Source organism: Camelus bactrianus, chromosome 32, assembly GCF_048773025.1.
Source record: "Camelus bactrianus isolate YW-2024 breed Bactrian camel chromosome 32, ASM4877302v1, whole genome shotgun sequence".
Classification (NCBI taxonomy): domain Eukaryota; kingdom Metazoa; phylum Chordata; class Mammalia; order Artiodactyla; family Camelidae; genus Camelus; species Camelus bactrianus.
In genome coordinates this window covers 10,192,286-10,212,594 of record NC_133570.1, presented here as the reverse complement: position 1 = coordinate 10,212,594, position 20,309 = coordinate 10,192,286, and the positions used below count along the sequence as shown (strand labels likewise).

Here is a 20,309-nt window from a genome sequence, read left to right as displayed (position 1 = left end):
ATCACTGTATCATTTTTTTTCTACTAGCTGTCATGATCTAGATTCTCAGAATGGAATTAAGTTTGGCAGCATTTTATGATGCTTTGTAAAGAGTTGAGTAACTTCCGAAAGATTAGCCACACAAACAAGTTTGAGAAGGCATCTGGTTTTGTGGGAAAGCTCTCAAGATAGGAATCACACAGGCTTCGATTCAAACCCCAGCTTGGATACGTCCTAACTGTGCAACCATGAGCAAGGCAACATAACTTTTTGAGCATGATTTTCTTCACCTGTGGAATGACAATAAAAATCATAGTACCCTTAGAGTGCTTCTGTGACTATCAAAGTATATGAAACATTTGGTGCATAATAAGTGAGTAAATGGTAGTTGTGTTATTACTAATCATGACAATAATATTCTATTTTCCCAGTGAAGCTCAACTGGGTTGGCATGTTTCAGTTCCCAAGCAATTTTTCATCCAAAACCACCTCTTTTTGCCATGGGATAGTGTTTCTAAAAATCCCTGGAGCCTGCCCCAATTATAAGAGTAGATAACTTGACTTCATTTAACTGCAGCCTGAGCATTTGAATTTAATTGAACTGGAAGTAATTATTCCTGAAGAGTGGAGGTTTTTGAGGTTCTGTGAGGCGATATAAGATATGTATCTCGTTACATTAGACCTTGGCAAATATACTTTTAATAATCAGCTGCTACTTAACATACCTTCCACCTCCTATTTAATTTCCAGCAGGAACTGCAGACGTGATATATTGGGGATGGAGGGTGCTGAACTGCCAATTAATTATTTAAAAACTGATTTATTTACCAAGGTGAACCATTTGCAGATTCAATAATAAATCTATTAAGGAGCAGTTAACCTCTATCACTCTGTTTTAAATGATCAATCAGTGTTTGGGTAACGTATAGCGTCTGTCTCATTAGGTCAGCATTAACTCCTTATTTGAGGCATTTAATCTGAAGTGTAACCAAATCAGCCATGAGGTGGTTATTAGGTATTCATGGTGGGTCCTTCACCCTCCAAGGAACTGGATCCCATCCCAGCTACAACAGCCCTAGTTGGGGGCGTGGGGAACCCTGGGTCCTCTAATGCCCGATTCTGTGTTCCCCCCAGTGCCTCCCGCAGCAAAGACTTGACGCCACCACCTTCCTCCAGGGGGAAGAAGAAAAAGAAGAAATCTACGCGGAAGAAGAGAAGGAGGTGAGGGCCCCAAGGGGAGATGAAACCCTGAAGACAGAGAAAAGGACAAAATTGGAGTAATAAGGGTTTCAGAGTCAAACAGTGACTCCCCTTGGATTCAGATCCCTTCTCTAGCTCTTTACTAGCTGTGTGACCTTGAGCAAGTCACTTCACCTCTCTGAGCCTGTTTCCCTTTTATAAAATGGTGACAGTGTCTACCTCTTGGGGTTTTGTGAGAATTAGATGAGAAAATGGATGTGGAAGCAGCTTTTACAGTGTTGGGCACACAGTAAATGACCAGTTAATCCGAAGCATAGTCATGACCATGAGTATTTATTTATTATTTGTTTGTTTTTGGAGAACTCACTTTGTGTGAGGGGCTGTGCCAAACACTGTGATTTCTGTGATCTCTTTTACCCTTGGCCACGATATACCAGGCAAGCATTGTTATCCCCATGTTATTTTTGTTTAAAATTTTCTTCCGGTTTTATTGAGATGTAATTGACATATAACATTGTGTCAGTTTAAGGTGTGCAACTTCATGATTTGATATATGTGTTTATTGCCAAGTGATTACCACAGTAAGTTTACAGTTAACTTTACATAATTACAGTTGCTTAGTTACAGTTTTTTTTTTTTGCAGTGAGAACTTTTAAGATCTAATCTCTTAGCAACTTTCAAATATACAATACAGTATTGTTAACTATAGTCACTGTGACTCATTTCTCTTATAATTATTATCCCCATTTTAGAGATGGAAAAATAAAGGCTCAGAGAGGAGGTGATGGAACCTATAGACACTTGATTTGAGGCTTCTCAGTTGCTTCCACCACATACAAATGGCAAGGATAATGGACTTGATATTTTTTTGCCAGCTGTTTTCTCTTTTATTCCCTATGAATGTTTCTATGTACAATTCCTTTTGATTTTTTTTTGTATTTAAAAATATTGCAGATTTTCTTCTAGGCTGTCAATCCCTAGGCTAAAAGCAGGTTCAGGACTCCTGACCCAGTGGGGTGATTAGATCTACGTTGGTGGAGGGGCAAGTTGAAAATCCCAGCAAATCTCAGAGGCAGTATTTAAAGAAGCCTGCAGGGGGCAGCAGAGAGCAGAGTCTGGATGACTCGGGTCCCAACTGCAAGGTTTCTGGGACCTTATTCCCTCTACACCCCTTTAGCCTGGTTCTCAGAGGTTAGGCCCAAGGAGGACCCAGAGTTGCCGCCATTCTCAAGTGAGGGGTGGAACTGGGGTCAGTGGCGTGAGTTTCCCGATGCTAGGAGTGGGCAGGAGAACATTTCAAAGAAGGAGACCACAGGCATCAGGCTCCGATTATTCATTCATGCAGTGTGTTCAGTTGGCCTGCAAAGTGTTTTTTGTCTTTTCAATTAGTAGCCAACCTTTAAAACCCAGATTTCATATGAAAATATGTTTTTCTGGCAAATTCTTTTGAAAAGGCAGGCGCTCTAGAAACCCGGACCTACATTCCTGCGTGAGGCCTTCAGCTGATCTGAGAAGCAGCCATCCTCCTCAGTCAGGTGCTCTCTGGTTCACCACAGGCCCCACCACTCCCTACTGTCTTACCCCCAACCTGCAGCATCCCTTTGCACTATCTGGGAGGCAGGCTTCAGTTGGCACTGAGTTTGCAAGTCCTCATAGGGTTCAACCTTAGCATTTTGTCAGTGGCGGAATAAGAGACCTAGAGTGAGCAGTGACACGCCCAAGGTGACTTTGTGAATTAATGGTAGAGTCAAGATTGGAACTCGGGTCACCCAAACCTCAGCCTTGAGTCGTAGTTACGATTCCAGGGTGGCTCTGTTTCCCAGGTAACCCCTTGATGGTACCACCCGTGTGAGTTCATCCTGGCAAGACCTCCTGCAGGGGCTTGGTCTTACCAGCAAGACAACAGGGTAGGGCAGAGGAGAGACCCAAAGTATATGCACTGGGGAGAGGGCGGCAGACGAACATAAATATTTACGGCCTGACCAGCAGGGCAGCTATGGGATGCTACCCATAGCTGGGTATGATTGAGAGCAAAGCCCCTGGGATCAGAGAGGCTTCCATTTGAATCTCAGCTCTTCCACTTCCTAGCTGTGTGTCTTTGGGCGAGTCACTCCACCTCCCTGAACCTCACTTTCTTTATCTGAAAAGGGAGGGTAGCAATTGTACCGACCTAAGAAGTGTTGGAAGGATTAAATGAGATAATACATGTAAAACACGTGGTAGCGTTTAAAACAAATGCAAACGAATTACACCAGTTATTATCCGTGTTGGGTGTTACTGGGAGAGCTGCAGCCCTGTCTGTGAAACCAACCCTGGCCTTCAAAAGCCTCCCTCTGAAGTGTGTCTCCCCTCCACGCAGGTCCCCATCCTATAGCCCGTCGCCTGTCAAGAAAAAGAAGAAAAAAAGTTCAAAGAAGCATAAACGACACAGGTACTGTCCTTCCTCCTCTGCGAACAGGGATGCGCCCGGTGAGGTGGGGGTTGGGGCGAAAGGGGATGGTACCCAAAGGTCATTTGGAAGCTCATCATTTCATGTATGTAAAATACTCATCTAATGTATTGTCATGTCTTTGTATCTTACATAACTTGGGACTCTAGTTGCAAGGACCAGAGCCTACTAACGCTAACTCCGGCCAGAGCAGGGTTTGTTATCAGGTGACAGGAATGTCTCAGGGACCAGCCGGACCTCAGTGACAGGCTAGAAGCAATCAGTGGGAAGCTGATAGAAGCCCAGTAGAATTCCCTGGTGCACACGGGGGGACCCTGCACCCTGTTCCCATTCCTTCATGTGGCAGACCCAGCTACAAGGAAATATTGAATCTCTCTGTCTTGTTCCTTTATTTCAAACTCCCAAGGAAAGGACTTTCTGGTTGGTCCAGTTTTGTGCATCCAGTTACATGGTCCAGATGGGGTCATGTAAAACAGGGCTTCTGAGATTGACCAGTGCACCCTTGTGGACAGGAGTTAAGGGGCATTATGACCTGGACACACATTCCAAAAGGTGCTCACTGGACACACATGCATGAACACACACACACGTGTATATTTATGGGAAAAAATAAGACAGGGATATACACCAGAGGTCTCAAATCCGTGGTTCATGGTCCAAGCCAACATTTTATAGTTGAAGAATTCTGCAATGCAAAAATCATAGTTGTCCAGTTCTTCTGTAGAATCAGAAGCTCCCTCTTCATTGGACCAGTTTTCCCACAGGCAGCCAGCGGCTGGAGCTGGGGAGTTGCTGTGTATGTAGGCAGAGCAGGGATGCTCTGATTTGCCACTGTCCCCACCTAGCCTGCTCCCCCACATCTGCACACATTTGCAAGGCCCATTTGGCCCCTGGGGGCAGGGAGTTTGAAGCTGTCTTTGTAAGTGAAGATATTTGCTGTGGTGACTGTGGATGACAGGGAAAGAGTGGTTTACATTTTATTTTTGCTTATCTGTATCTTCCAATTTTCCTACATCAGTGGTGGATTACTTGGGCAATTAAACAATCACAACAGAACAAAAGGTAAGAGGTCATTTGGGCCCCCATCCCCACCCCTATCCCCGCTGCATCTCACCCGTGGTTCCACATTGTCCCCACATGGCTTTTCCCAATCCGGGAGTGTGGTCACATCTCAGCCAATGCTGCCAGGGTGTTGTCAGCTCAGTTTGGTCCCCACCCATTACATCTCCTACCCGCCCACATGCTTCAGTCGATGCTCTGTGAGTTTGTGCTGACTACAAGACGTGGGCCAAACAATTAGTGAGATGCTGTAAAATTGGAGTTTGGAACCTTTCCCCACAGGGAGTCCTCTGTAGAGGCAGGGGCCTGCCCATGACTGTAGACCACCATCTTGTCACCTTGCTGTGCTGAGCAATTTGTCCCAGTTTAGGGGGTGGTTGGGAAGGGGGAACATTTTTCTTTATCTAGATTTTGGAAGCCAAGTGGCTTCTCATGGAAGGGTTTCTTCTCACGAGAAAGAGACTATACCAGAAGGTTAGAAACAGGCTTTTTTTTCCCTGCTGGCTACTGTTAGCCCAGAGGTTGCTGGAGGTTCGGAAGGAAGGGGGACCGTAAAAGGGGAGATTAGGAGGGGGACACTATTGCTGATTCTTCTCAAACCCTCGTCTTCTGAGCCCGCTCTACTTCTAGTCTGTCCTCTCCAAGTTCTTGAAATGTTTGGTTAATGATGGTTGACTTTTTGGAGATAGAAGCGAAGGGTAGTGAACACACTGAGCTTTTTTTTTCTCCCATCAGTTAACAAGGCCTCAGGGTTTGGGGGTTTTTTTAAATTACATTTTTCACATCTACTTATTAAATACCCATTACATGTCATGATTGAGGACTCTGGGTCTCAGGAGCAGAACAGGGACCAGAACCCAGTTCCTGCCCTCATCCTAGTGGGGAAAATGGTGATCCTGTTACGCAGAGGTCTGTACTACAGGAAGGCTAAGTTCAGAAGGCTGAGCCCTCAGTCACCCAGGGATTGTGGGAACAGAGAAGAGGTGAGGGGCCTGAAAAGTGCTACAAGATGACATCTGAGTGGAGCTCTGAAGCATGAGCAGGAGTTACACAGGTGAAGCTGTGTGGCCCTGGGCGACTTAACTAACATCTCTGAGCTTCTGTGTTTTTGCGAATCGGTGGTTAGTGGTACTTCATAGGTCTTGAGGGAAGATGGAATGAGACTGTGTGTGAGAGATGCTTAGCACAGAGCCTGGTACCCAGTAAGAGTTCCAACATATGGAAGCCAGTTGTCCCAGGAAGATGAAAACGATGAGGGAGATGAATCCACAACTAGAGAGAAAAGATTAAAATGAGACTTGGGGGGAGAGAGGAGGCAGAGGGGCACTCTCTCGGGGACCCCTCATCTCACCTCATCCAGGACAGGCTTACTGACAAATCTGGGTGAGGACTGAAGCACTGGTAGGTGTTGACCTGGAAATTCAAAATGCAAACCAGAGTTTCCCGTATGAGCCTCAAATCTCAAAGAGGAGGAATAAGTGAATCAGTTGATCAATCAATCAATCGATCGATCAATCAATCAGATCTCAAAGAGGAGGAGGATTCACTAGGTGTCGCAGGCCCCTGGTAGCATGGCCACCAGTGCACCGACACATTCGTCCCTGGAAAAGAAATTCAGACTCACTGATGTTCATTTTCTCCCCTCCCTCTGTTCCTTTCTTCCTCTCTCCCCCTCCCCATCTTCTCTTCCCTCCCTCCCTCTTCCTTCCCCCACCCCTTCCCTTCCCTCCCTCCCTCTGTCTCCTCCTTTTTTCCCCCTGAGCAGGTCATTCTCCAAGAAGAGAAGGCACAGGTAAGAACCTTGTGGCCCCTGGCTGCTTGCTTGCCTTTATGCTTTCCTGACCAGGTTTTAGGCAGCTTCTAGGGTCAAGTTCTCAGCCTCCACCTCTGTGTTCTTGAGCATGCCCCCTTCATCTTCCTGGGCCTCAGTTTCCTCCAAAATGAAAGCCACAGGCTGGTTTCCCTGAAAGTTCCAAGCCAGCTTTCAAATTCCATTAGGCCGGACGGTTGCTGCTGGACCAGCTCCTTATCGGTCCACCTTCCTGGGAAGTCTTGCTGCCCTGGCCAGAGTCTGTTTATTTTACCGCTGGTTGAAATCTTGCGTTGGGGCACACAGAAAAACATCAGCCCCAGTCACCCCAGCAAAGCCTTCCCAGATCCTAGCCAAGGGACACAGGCCAAGTCCTTCTGTAAATGATTGCTTGTTAAATGCGCCACCACCCAATAGGTAGTAGGGACCATGAAATGAGACTGTTGACACAAAGTTTTAGCCGAGTGCTGACCCTCTAATAAACCCTCAAAAGGTGACAGATGTTATTACCATTAGTATTAAGCCACCAAAGCTGACCCGGGCCTCCTCCAGACCCCACTGTCAGTCTGTATGTGTGGGTTGGTGTCTCTAGCTGAACCCGCTGGGTGAGAAAGTTGGCAGTGACCACTCTAGTCTTAGAAACAATCGGTGTCCATTCTCAGGTGGCCTGAGGGTGTGGCCACCATGTGTTAAGCATTGCAACTGCTTTGTTTTTCACTTAAGCTGAAGTTTTCAATTAACTGACCAGTTAGCATCTTTCAATTAACTGGCCATTTTCTTGTTCAGCTCCTCTAGCCCAAAAAGCAAAAGAAGGGAAGAGAAGAGGCACAAAAAACAGTAAGCAGATTCCACCTGGAATGTTCTTTTCAGGAGGAGGGGGACCTGGTCTCTGAACAAGGAACAGGGAAAGGGGGAGGGGGTGGAGGGGTGGGAGAGAGGGGAGAAGGAAGGGGAAGACAGCACTGTGTGTAGACTTGCAGTTGTGGGTATGGCACGCGTGAGGGCACAAAGTTGTGTGTGTGATGTGTGTGTATGCATGTGTGTCTGTGTGTGCAGGGAAGTGAACAGCGTGCATGTGTGTGCCTGGTGCGCCCGTTGTGTGTGAATTCTGTGCTCCTGGGTGTGCGTCATGTAATATTTGTACGTGACGTGTATATGTGTATCATGCACATTGCTCGTAATTATCTGTACATTTTTCTATCGTGCAAACATTTGTGTGCACTGCAGGGACAGAGTGTGTGTGTGTGCAATGGTGTATACTTGTGTTCACACAAATGCATTAGGTATGCCCGTGCTTGTGTGACCATGAACTTGATCAGTATGCATGTAGGCGCCCTGTCTGCGCCTGTGCTCCAGTCCCATGCGCTCTGCATCTGCACTGCTTACTTATCCGTGTGCGTTCCTCATACGGAGGGCATGGGGCGGTTTTCACCTGTGCACATGTGTCTGCTATGTGTGCATGAGTGATTAAGCGGGCGTGATCACGTGCGTGCTCGTGTGGGCATGTGAGTCCCAGCCCCGGCTGCTGGGCTTCGGGCATGGAGACATCAGAGGAGCTCCCTGGTCTCGGGCCCCAGCTGGTTCACGGTTTATAGCTGGTAGTAGAAATTCAAATCAGCCAGCGCTGCCTGCAGAGTTCAGTTCCCAGCCAAATTAAAAGTAAATTTGGTTACAACCCACCTACTTTATACCCTTGCAAATGTTATTGCGTGTGTTTTCCAATCAACTAATATTTTATCTCCCGCCAAGAAGCTTCTACAGTGAGACTCACAGGCAGTGGGATGAAAGTCAGCCGGCTGCTGGGGGAGGGACAAGAGGAGGCGGGGCTCAGAGGGAGGGTGCTCAGCTTTGCTGGCCCAAAGGGCCCCTTCACCCAAGGTCAGTGTGAAACAGGGCATTTCAGGCACCAGCACAGGAGGCTGCGGAAAGCTCCAGAAGGAAGCAGTAGAGCTGTGAGTTAGCTCAGGGAAGAACTTCCCAATCATCAGGCTGGTTCGGTTCAAGTCAAGAGGCATTCACGGGCACTGAGTGTACGTTCACGCTAAGCGCAGACAGAGTGCCTGTCCTTGGAGACGTCAGCATCGCTTGTCCAGGGTGGCTGCAGTATCGACAGTCAATGAGCCAGGGCTGGGCCCAGACCCTAAGAGTCCCGGGAGGATCCTCACTGAGGTGAGGACTGCTGGCCTGAGGGCAGCAGGGTGGCCAGCCTGCGCAGCTGGATATGTCTCAGAAACCGCTAGCAGGATGTAAAGGAAGGCTATGAAAGCCAGAAAAAACGGAGTCAGGAAAAACAGGTGCCCCTAAGAGAAAGGTGGTTATTCTTGCCGAGACCCATGGTCAGGGCAGCTTCTAAACAAAGGACCACTGGAGTGACCTGGCTTCTCTTTCAGCATCCCTCAGAGAGGCCCTAACAGGTGGCAGGTCCTGTGCGGGGCTCAAAGACGGAGACTAGACAGACATACCTCCCAGCCTGAGAAGCGCACCGTGCAGCGGGACTCGGGGACAGACATGGGACAGGTCACAGCACAGCAGCAGGAGATGGAAGCCCAGGGCGCGGTGGGAGCCCTGGTGCAGGACAGAGGGCTTGGTGGTGAGGGGAGGCTTCCTGCGGGACCAGGCGCTTAGGCTGGGAGTAAGGATGGAGGTAACCATTCTAGGCTGCAAGTTAGGCAAGTGGTTGAAACTCTCTGTGCCTCGGCTTCTGCATCTGTGAAGTGGGAATGAGGGAACCTGCTTTGTAGGTTGCGAGGAATAGATGAATCTATGTAAGGCAAATGCTTAGAACATGGTGCCCAGCACACTGTGTGTGTTAGAGACGGGTCCCCCCCACCATAAGCATCATCATCGGGACATCATCAGCTGGGAAAGTTGTGAGCCAGAACACAAGCACTTCAGGCCTGCTTGAGCCTTTCTGACCAGGGCTGTAGACATAATTCAAGGAGACTGGGGAGCTAGGCAGGGGCTGGCTCCTGAGGATGCTTGGGGCTCAAGGTCAGAGTTTGGACTTGACATGAGGACAGCAGGAGAGTTTTAAACAGGGAAAGGATACAGTCTGATGATCACATTGCAAGAATTCTGAGACCTTTGTTGGGATAACCAAGCTATCTCCCGATAGAATCATCTCTAACTCCCACTGGCTTCCTGTCTTGGCCCAAAACATTGATATTCCGTGTACATCATATCAGTGACCACAGCCACTGCCACTGCTACTTCTGAGTCATTATTATTATTCAGAGAGAGCTGCAGTGACCTGTTATAATACCAATTTCCATGGCAGTGGTAGTAATTATCGGTACTGTAATCTTTGTTGTCGATGATGTTTGTAACTCCGTATGAGGAATCTAGACTTAATTTTCTGGGTCTGAGGTTACAGATTGGCAGCCCAGAGGCCTAATGGATTCTGCAAATGTGTTTTGTTTGCCCCAAACACTGTCTTTTTTAAGAAATAAAAAAAAAAATGAGCTTCCATTTAAAATAGGAATAATTTACATTAAAAAAATCTCTATTTCTACATTCACTTGAGAAATGAGAAGACCCAGCACCATGCCGTCATTCGGGAGGCAAAGCCACTTTCTTTAGCCCATGCCCTTCGGTTGACGTATTTTTCTTTAGTGCCCGACTGATTCACACATTATGGTATCTGATTGACTCTCGAAACCGTCTGGAACTGAGACTCCTCTTTAGCTGAGGGAGAGGTGGCATTTCTGTCCCCGGTGTGGTCTGCATCAGGCCTGCTACCAGCAGAGTGGGAGGGCCCTGAGGGTCAGGCCATCTCCCCTTTCCACTCACTTGTGTTCAGAAAAACTGGTTAGAGACCCGGAATGCACAGGCAGGAGGCAGGGGGTGGGGTGCAGGGAGTAGGTGGGGGGAGACGCATAACTTGGGAGGGACAGTAACTTGGGTGCAAGAGGAAAACGTGTGTCACCAGATGAAAAGCTCTCTCTCTCTCCTCTGGTTTGCTCCTTCTCACCTCCCCTCCTCCCAAGATCGCGAAGCCGGCCCCGAAAGTCTCACCGCCGCCGCCACCACCACTGCCCCTCGCAGTCCCAGAGCTCGGATTCCCGCTCCTCCAGCTGTGACAGCAGGTAACCCCCGCCCTGAGGTGCCTCCTCAGCCCAGCCACAACCCAGGGCCAGCCTAAGACACTGTCTCCATCAGCTTTGCCTCCCACTGTCACTGTTGGGGGGGCCGCTTTCCCAGCAGAGCGACAGCCCCCTGCCCCACCCTCAGAAGCTGTCGTCACTTCCCTGTAGACAAAGGGCTGCAGGCAGAACAGACAGAAGGACTTGACTTCTAGGAACAGTAGTAACAGGACTTGCTAACACACATGCTTCCTAGGTGCCACTAGCACCGCCCTGCTGAGGTGCTAAGTACCTCCAGTGTCCACGGCATGACCCCCTCGCAACCCAACGAAGCAGGCACTGTTGTCATCCTCATTTTAAAGAGGAGGAAACTGAGGCACAGAGAGGTTAAGGAACTTGCCAGTCACTTAGCTACTGAGTGACAGAGCTAGGACGGAACTGGGGAGCTGGGCTTGGCACTCTTAGGGTGCTTCTAAGCACAGAGAAGCTAAGCAACCTATGAAAAGCCACACAGCACAAAGGACCTGGTTCTGAGGCCCTCCTGAGTCAGGTTTCTCCTAACCTAGACTCTCTTTATACTGACACATTGGCTCTCCCGGCCTGAGAAGGGGGAGGAAGCCCTTGTGGATGAGAAAAACACAAAGCAGAAGAAGGGGGTGGGGCTTTGTTGACGTTGACATTTGAAATTGTTTGTGTCCGGCGGGAACACCCAGGTCTCGTTGATGGTACCAGGCTAGCTTCCCAAAGCCAAAGGCTCCTTCATTCTTTCTTAAGTGTTTCTCACACTTGGCTACATGTTCACGTCACCTGGGGAGACTGAAAAAAACTCACTATCCTGGTCCCGGCGCCTCCCAGTTAAATCAGAATGTCTAGAGAAAGAAGGAGGAGGAGAAGTATTTATCTAAATTCTACTCCGAAGCAGCCACTGTGCCTGGTTTCAAGTGCGTTCTCTCTCCTCCTCTCCGGACAGCACCACGCGCTAGGCCAGGGCTTCTCCGCGTTGGCGGCGCTGTGGTCGACCTGGAAGTTGTTACAGATGCCAGGGCCTGGATCCCACCTCTTGACATTCTGACCTAAGCTGGATGGGGTGGGGCCAAGGCAGCAGACATCTTTCAGTCTCGCCGGAGAGGTGAATGTGGAGCCGAGAGTGAAGGCATTTAAGAAGGAGACGCAGCCCCTGGCGTCTGGTACCATCCCCGGGGGGCCTTGGTGTCCCCACTGAACAGCGACAGTTTCAAAGAATGTCCCCCTCAGACAAGGCTGCTCTGTGACCCTATGTGATCAAGACAGAAACAAGATCCTTCTGGAATCAGATCTGAGCCCAGATGAAACAGAAACTTTGTCCAAAACACAGAAGAGACCAGCATCTCTCTCTAGCCTGGTGGATATGAGTGACTGTTGCTTCTTTACCAGTTATAGCCTGGACCTCAGTCAGTCTGCCCTCTTTCTGGATAATTATGAGGACACCCAGTCAGAGAATGACCTCCACTTTCTGGCAGCATCCAATCCAGAACAAAGCCCCAGTTCTTTAAATGCTCCCCAGAGGCACCCACCACACGCTCATCCTGGGTTCTCTCTAACACCCTCGGACAAAGACATCCTCCACTTCCCCATGGTGTGTGTTCTCCGTCCCTGCAGGGAGCCATAAAGATGCTCGCTCATTCAGCCACAGCGCACTCCCAGTGGGCTTTGTCTGGAGGGCATTGGTGCCCTGAGCTCAGCTGCATTTCTGACATTTATAGTGGAGAACACTGCGGGTTGGTGGGCAAAGGGGTCTGAGCAAGGTCACGGTGACTGGCAGAGCTGGGACTGGGACCCAGGTCTGTATGACTAAACCTGAGCCCTTCACTTCCAGCCCAGCCTAGCCGGAGGATGGTGCAGGGCCTGCTTGCAGACTCTCGGTGCCCCGCACTTGACCTTCTCGGAGATTACCTCTCAGGGAAATGCCTCACCTTGCAGCCCCAGCTGCAGCCCTCCTTCTGCTGCCACATCTCCTGCTGGAGTGGCAGCCCCAGTTCCTCAGTGCCTGTTGGGCTGGGGGACACTCCAGCCGGCATGGGAGCAACCTGGGAGCTGGCCCTTGGGCCACACACTCCATAGAAAAATGATCTGGAGGTCCCAGGGCAGAGAGGGACACTCCGGCTCAGGAACCAGAGGCGTTGGTTTCCACAGGGGCCCTTGTTCTGCCACTTACAAGCTGTGTGACCTCAGGCAGGTCCCTAAACATCTCTGAGCCTCAACTTTCTCATCTGAAGATCAGAAAGTAATACCTACCCTAGGGCTTCAAGTTGTAGAGAGGACTGGGAAAGCACCTTCAGAGGGGCTTACAAGTGCCAAGCAAATCCGTAAGGTGTTATTTTTATTACTGCTATGACTCAGAGCTAATGGGTAATGCAGAGTCCAAATATGCCCTTTCCAGGGAGTCAGAGAGGGCTTTGGTTTCCACTGCAGACGGACAACCAAATCTAGATCCGACAAGCTCACAGAAGGCATCTTTGTCATTTTTTGTCAGATTTTTTTTTTCCAAAAGTTTTGGGTGACAGTCAATAAGATGCCTCTGTTTCACAGATGGTGAAGTCACATCCACGAAGACACACAGATATACGCAGCTATATTTATAGACAAACACATGAAAACACAGATGGACACACCCAGACATACACACAGTCACATAACAGACACAAACAGGCAGGCAGACAGTCACACAAGCACACAAAGGACAGTAAACTGAATGGGGACCCTTCCTGTCTTCACAGCTGCATCTGCAGCCCCCAGGCAGTGCCAGGTGCGTGAATAAACAGTTGTCATGTGAACAAATAAGTGGATGGATGGATGGATGGAGGGACAGGTAGGTGGATATATGGATGGATGGATGGATGGATGGGTAAGTGGATGGATGGATGGATGGAGGGATGGATGGATGGATGGATAGATGAATGGATGGATAGATGCACATGTAGTTCATACAGACACACCCAAACACATTCTGCTGTCTTCAGATCCTGCTGGTCCTTCAGCCACCTCTGTGCCATGCTCCCCATTAAAAGACCCTCAGGTCTCTCTCCCCTACACCCAGGCACCGCGGCCGGTCCCCAGAGGAAGGGCGGAAGTCCCGCCGAAGGCACTCCCGCCGCTGCTCCAAGACCCTCTGCAAGGCCAGCCCTGAGGCCCGGTCCAGCCCCCCGCCCAGCCAGCCCCTCCAGATGCTCAGCTTCCTGTCGGCCAGGGGTGTAGTAAGTATTCCGCACAGCCTCCTCTGCCAGTCTTGGCCATGACGCTGGGGGGAGGTGGAGGCACAAGTTCAGGGCAGCCTACCACACATTTTGATTCAGTTTCGGGCAAATACCCCACCCATCTCAGACCTCCCCATTGATTAACCAAATGGTCATTCGCCAGCCTTTGGCAGCACTTGGCTTGGGGATTTGGGGGGGGGGGGGGCTTTTTATCAGGGAAATGTTGAAAATATATATTGGTCTCCAGAGTGACATCTACAGGAATGCACATGTCAGACACCGTAGGCGGTTTCTTTGGGGAGGAAGGAAAGAGGGGTCCTTGACGTAACAGAGGCGCTCCAGCTTTGCAGTGAAGTCTGCATCTTTGACGCCAGCTAGGCTGCAGCTGGGATTTGATTTCACTTGTATAAACACAGCCTTGAATGTAGACGAGAATTTTCCTCCAAGGAGCTCATATAGCACTTGACCTGTGTCCTCTCGTGTCCATGCAAGGTCTCGAGGAGTTGAGGGCACAGCTGCCCTCACTCATCCCTTCCACGGATGGGACAGAAAAGCCAAGACTCAGAGAGGTTAAGGTCTGGGGTGACGCCACAGAGCAAAGCAAGAGGGAATCCAGTTTCACAACCCGGCACTGAATGGGATCACACAATGGTCCCTGGGTCACCGAGGAGGGGCTGGGATGTGACTTCAGAGGGTTTGATGCCAGGAAGTTTCCTGAGCAAGGGATTTGGAGTCGGATCTGAACTCAAGTCCCAACTTTGCCACTTCCTAGCTGTGTGACTTTGGGAAAGTCACTTAATGTCTTTGAAACTCAGTTTTCTCATTGGTGAATTTGAAATAAGACCACTTCCATATGGGATTGTTGCGGGGTATCCAATAACGTAAAATATATAAAGGCCTTTTGTAGCTTCTAGAGGGACAGACGCACAGGCAGGAGGAGAGTCTACGCTGACTTAGCCTACACTTGCGGCTGGCAGCTCAGAGAGCTGCTCCCTTGAAAGGGTGCGGTGGGTGTAAGGAGCAGCTCAGGGGCTCTCACTGGAAGGTCGACAGACGGTGACGGTGGCTACGAGCTGGGTCTGGTTGCCGTAACAGTTCTTACCTGCTGTGCATTCTGGGCAACTCTTCTATACCAGCCAAGGCACCCTGTATCACCAAGGTCTAATTTTGCCCAAATCCTCTGCCTCGCTGAACACATCCACAACTCTCCCCAGGCCCCTCCTTTGTAGAGCTGCCTGTAGTTGCTGATATTTGCAGATGGAAGGTGCCCACCTGCCTTCTCCCCTCCCCGAATGTCCTATGAAAGTTCTTCCCAGTAAGGCAAAGAGTCCGGAGGCCTGGGTTCAAGTCTTGGCTTGGCTGGATAAATCCTCTTACCACTCCAGCCTCCGCTGGACGATGAACAAGGTTAGCCCACTTGTCTCCCAGGGGAATGGCTACAAAGGTAGAAATCAACTTGAAATATGAGCCATGAGAGGTAGAAGAATGTTCTTCAGTTAGTAAAAGCCACCCGGTCCCCCGGTCATGGTATTTGTGGCAGCCCATGTGGTGCCCCCAACGGACCCTCATTAAAAACTACCATTGGGAGCAGTGGGTTTGTGTCTGGGGTGGTTTCCTAATCAGTCAGGTCCAAGATGTGAAAAAAAAAAAAAAAGGTGGTCCTTCCAACCACAGCTAGTGAGGTACCAGATTGGCTATTGGTTCTTAAAGTGGTGATGTCCACTGTGGGCCCAGATCCTATCAGAAGAGCTGAAAACTCATTCGTACCCCGAAGGCAGAAGCCTTGAGAGCTCAACTCACTCAACGCCCCAGTTTCAAAAAGAGATCCGGAACTCACAGACAAGAAATTACCGCTATGGGCTGCAGCAAGTCAGAGTTGTTAAAAACACGGGATTAGGATTATGTGGTCAAATCCTGGCTCCAAGCGAGGGATAGTTACTTAAACCTTTTGGAGCTGCAGTTTCCTCATCTGTCACAAAAAAATAATGCAGATAATAAGTCTCTTCTTCAAAAGCCTTGTTGTTGGGACGAAAGCAAAATGGTTTTGTGAACAGCTGAGCCCAGGGCTTGCACGGGACAGAACTCTGCAGAGGAGCGGGTTTTTACGATGGTGACATTCCAGGGGCTGGCTCCATATTTTCCAACTGTAGAACCTCGAGCAGGTTACATAAAGTGTCGGTGCCTCAGTTTTCTCCACATCTGCACAATGAGGACAGTCATAAGACCTACCTCATAGAGGGGTGTTGGGTGGGTGTGATGAGTTAATGGAAGTAGAAATTTGAGAGTGTAACAGAGATGCTCGGTAAGGGCGGCTGGCCGTGGCCAGTCGCAGCAGGGGTGTTAGCAGTGGAAATCATAGTAGCGATAAAAGCAGTAGCTGTTGGAGTGATGGTAGTCCTGGTAGTGGAGTGGTCGGCCTAGTAGGATGGTTCGAGGCCCAGGCTAGTCAGTGCACGAGTTGAGACTAGAGCTAGGACCCCTGCCTCCCCCGCTTTCAGCCCTTCCGTCCTGGATGGCAGCTGCAGCCCACATGGCTAGCCTCACCCTGACTCCTGGGGACATTGGATGCCCCGCCCCAACCCAGTCTGGTCCTCGGAGCACTCTCCACGCTGGGCCTGTTCTCATCCCCTCTCCTGCAAAGGCAGGGAGGGAGGAGGATGCCAGGTTGGACCAAAGGTTTTCTAAGAGTCCTGGCCCCAAGATTTTGCCAAACTCTCAGCCAAAGAGAACAGCAAAATCATTGTCACTGAGTCACCTGTTCAATCACTTGTTGAGATCGACCTGTTATCTACTGAACATCTGTAAAAGGTCAGCTCTGACGTGACTCTCAAGATCCAGTGAATAAGAAACAGTCTGTACCTTCTTATAAGGAAGTAAAAACTGTAAAACAAAGTGCACAACAGTTAATGCTGAGATGGGATAGGAGGTCAGCAAGCAGGGCAGGGAATTAGGGTGAGGGTTAGGTTAGGGCAGAGGAGGCAACAACCGAGAAACTAGCCAATGGAAGCAGGGAATGAAGACTGCAATTGGGATGGAGGTAGAATTCCAGGGCAGGAGATGGGGTTCCAGGGGTGAACAGAATTCCCGGGAGTGAAGGGTCTTCTATGCCCTGGTTCCTACCATGCTCCATTAGATGCGTCTCATATGCACAGCTCTTTAAAAAGTCTAAGACTGGTACATTACATCAAGGGGCCCTGTTTGCATATATGAATATGCAAATATGGGTTGTGTCTCGCTGAAATCCTAGTTGGTGAGCTAAAAATAACCTGAAGCCCTCTCACTTGGTCAGAGCCCAAATCCAAATGGAAGGTCCCAAAGGGTCAACCCTTCATGGCCTCATTCTTTCCTTATCTACACTCTGTCATCTCTGCTCAAGGCATTAGGGAGACACAGAGATGAAAATACACTTTTCCTGAATTCCAGAGTTCACAGTCTAGTCGTCAACAGGAGGCTGCAGTACAGTAGGGTAAGTCTTGCCATCAGGGCTGAGACTGAGTCAGTGAGCACCAGGACCTCCTCCGTTGTTAAAATATTCAAATACTCGCACCCTAGTTGGGGGTGTAACCCCCACCCAGCTAAAAAGTAATTACCTGACAACCCTTCAGTGCCAAGACCAGCTACCTTCAGATGGGGCAGTACCTCAACTCAACCAATTGTTGGATATTTTGTGTATCACCCCTGGTGGTGATGGAAGCAAGTACAATGTGTAGTAGGACCACAGAGGAGGGACCAGACAGTGTCTAAGAGGTCTTGGTGTCTGAGAGGGCTTTACAAATAAAGGAACATGTGAGCTGGGCTTTGAAGGTTGAATAGGAGTTCCCCCAACTGAGATGACTGATGAATGAAGGGAGAGGGAAATACTGCTATATGCCAGGCACGGTCACATACTTTACACGGGTTTTTTTTCCCCTCATTTGATTGACAAAACAGTTCTTTTAGATAGATGCAATGATTATGACCATTTTTCAGATGGCAAAACTGAGGCTCAGAGAGGTGAAGTGGGTTAGGTAGCCCAATTAGAAAGGGGAGCTGGTATGAATCATGGCTTGTATCTCAGAAGCTTAGTCTGATAGCCAGAGGGCCAACTGGATGATAGAGAGGTCTTAGCCCCAAGGTTTGGCCAAGCCCTTTCCCTGTAGCATGGGGTTCTCTGTTAAGCCTGCCCTAACTGCAGAAGGAACCTAAAAGGGGCTGATGAAGACTGAAGCTGGACCCAGAAGAGGGCAGGCTCCTTTTCCCCTCCTTCTGCCTCCAGCTTGAGCCAACAATTGCCACAGAATCCTTGGCAACAAAACCCTGCACAGATGCCACTCCCCAAAAAAGTAGAACTGGGGTTCCATAAAAGAGGACCTCATGAAATGTGTGACCAGGAGGACGCGGCAGAGGATAGCAGTGAAGACAGGGCTCTGGAGCAGATCGGGACACCCCGGACTTCTCGAGCTCAGCTCCCTGTGAGGCTGGGTAACAGCAGCAACTCATGCTTCCTGAGCACCCACTGCATGCCAGGTGCTAGGCGGACTTCTTTCCCTGTGTCATCTCATTGATTTCTTGTAATAGTCTTCCAAGGGAGCTGCTGCTAGCATCCTCGTTTTACAGTGAGGAAACCACAGCCTAGGAAAATGAAGTAAAAGGCAGCTATTGCATGGAGAAGTTAGGATTCGAACCCAGAAGGTCTGCCCTCAGAGTCCACGGGCTTAATTACTTGACCTCCCTCATGTCCTTTGATTTTGCTGGGCCTCCGTGCCCTCACCTGTACCTTGAACAAATAATCATACCTACTTCCTAGAGTGGTTGGAGGAGGGGGCGAGATAAGGTATCCATTCATTTTTAAAATAGTCATTAAGCGCCTACTGTGTGCCAGGCACTGGGTGGACAGCAGTGAGCAAGACAGACCAGGTTCCTGCCCTCAGGCAGCTTCTGTTCTGTGAGAAAAACTTAGCCCGAGGCTCAGGACGGAACACTCCACATAGAGCTATTGCTAGTGCTGTTCTGTGTCATCACGGTGGCTTAATTAAACTTGTCCCAAATAAACCCAGACATGGTGTTTTTGAGGTAACTCTGGCCCCAGAAAGCTTACCATATCCAAGGGCTCAGGGGAGCTTCAGAACAGCTCCGGGAGGCTGGCGGAATGGAGGTATGCTCCCCACTTTGCAAACAGGGAAAATGAGGCTGAGGGAGCAGCTCTGGATGGTCCAGCCTTCCGACCTCTGACCCAGGCTCTCGCACGTTCGGCAGAAGCCTTCGGGCTCTTGCTCAAACTGGGAGGTTCAACCTCCAGTGCTGTCCATTGTCTCTGAGAGAAGGGGCCAAAATGCAGAAGAAGGTGGGGGCGTGAGACTTGGGGATTTGTGGGGCCAGTTATTTCTTTTTCGATGGAAAAATGGAAGAGCGTTGCCCACTTTCACTTTTGCCAAGCAAGGACAGAAAAAAGAAAACCACCATTTTCTCTAATGACAGGGACATTTTCCAGCAGAAATGGTGGAACAGACACAGAAGAAAGGCTGAGGCTTTAAAAGCAAATGCATTTAGTTGGATGAAAACCCCATTCCATTGAACTTATTTTTTTTCTGGTTTCTATTTGGGCTGATGAACAGTTTGCCTAACAGGATGCATGTGGAAATTTTCGAGAACAAGTGGGCTGAGGGCCATCAGGAGGGGCTTCGGAGAAATGGCGAGGCTGAAACTGCCAGTCCCTTTCAGCTTCCCGATGGAGGGAGGGGAGAGAGGAGGCCAGACCTCATCCTGGGTCCAAGGTCAGCTTCAGCGCACAGCCCCTTGGGGGCCCACCTAGCCCCAAGAACTTCAGCATCTTTCCGCCACCCTCAGCAGATCTCCCTGTCTTTCTCCATCCCCCACCGCCGCCTCTCAAATGAACTCCTAACAGGTCAATGAATCCATTCATTTGCTGTCTTCCAAATTAGTGTGCAAAGGAAGATGAACAACAGAGAGGAAAATAAACTTAATGTCTTTGTGAAACAAAAGGATTAAAAAAAGAAAAGAAGAAATAACCAGAACCCTCTAGCTAAAAGCTCTGCCATGTAGCGCTGCGTTCACATGAGAATTTCCAGTCCCCCATATGGCAGGGAGGGAAAAAAAATTTATAGCCATCTCTCTCCATGGGGCCATTTGAAGCTCGGTAAATGGACTTGTTCAGTTTAATTGGAATTCTCTTCTTGATTGTATTTTTGTAACCTATTAGGCCGTGCTGCCTCTTGATCTCGGAATTCAGCTGAAATTAAATTTTGAAGTGTAAGTGAGAGGTTGCCTTTTTTTCCCCATTCTTGATTAAATAATGATTTGAAACGAAAACAATAAATAACAGTGCCGGCTTCCCTGGAGGGCTGAGAGAGACTCCCAGTGAAACACTGGGAGCTGGAGTTCGTGGTGGGGGGATTTAATTACTTATTAGAAAAACCCAAGTGTTAACACTGAGTATATTAAGGAACCAGGAAATGAGGCAAGCTTATGAGTTCAAAAGAAAACAAAAACAAAAACTG

At 49.2% G+C, this 20,309-nt stretch overlaps 1 protein-coding gene across 1 annotated transcript in view; it reads left to right on the top strand.

Annotated features, from left to right (window-relative positions):
- SRRM4 (serine/arginine repetitive matrix 4) overlaps positions 1 to 20,309 on the top strand; it is a 146,446-nt gene that overhangs the window by 105,970 nt on the left and 20,167 nt on the right. The window contains exons 3-8 of the mRNA XM_010969559.3: positions 1,114 to 1,200; positions 3,539 to 3,610; positions 6,453 to 6,479; positions 7,284 to 7,334; positions 10,484 to 10,582; positions 13,656 to 13,812. Coding sequence (XP_010967861.2) covers positions 1,114 to 1,200; positions 3,539 to 3,610; positions 6,453 to 6,479; positions 7,284 to 7,334; positions 10,484 to 10,582; positions 13,656 to 13,812 — 493 coding nt within the window. The remainder of the gene's footprint in view (positions 1 to 1,113; positions 1,201 to 3,538; positions 3,611 to 6,452; positions 6,480 to 7,283; positions 7,335 to 10,483; positions 10,583 to 13,655; positions 13,813 to 20,309) is intronic.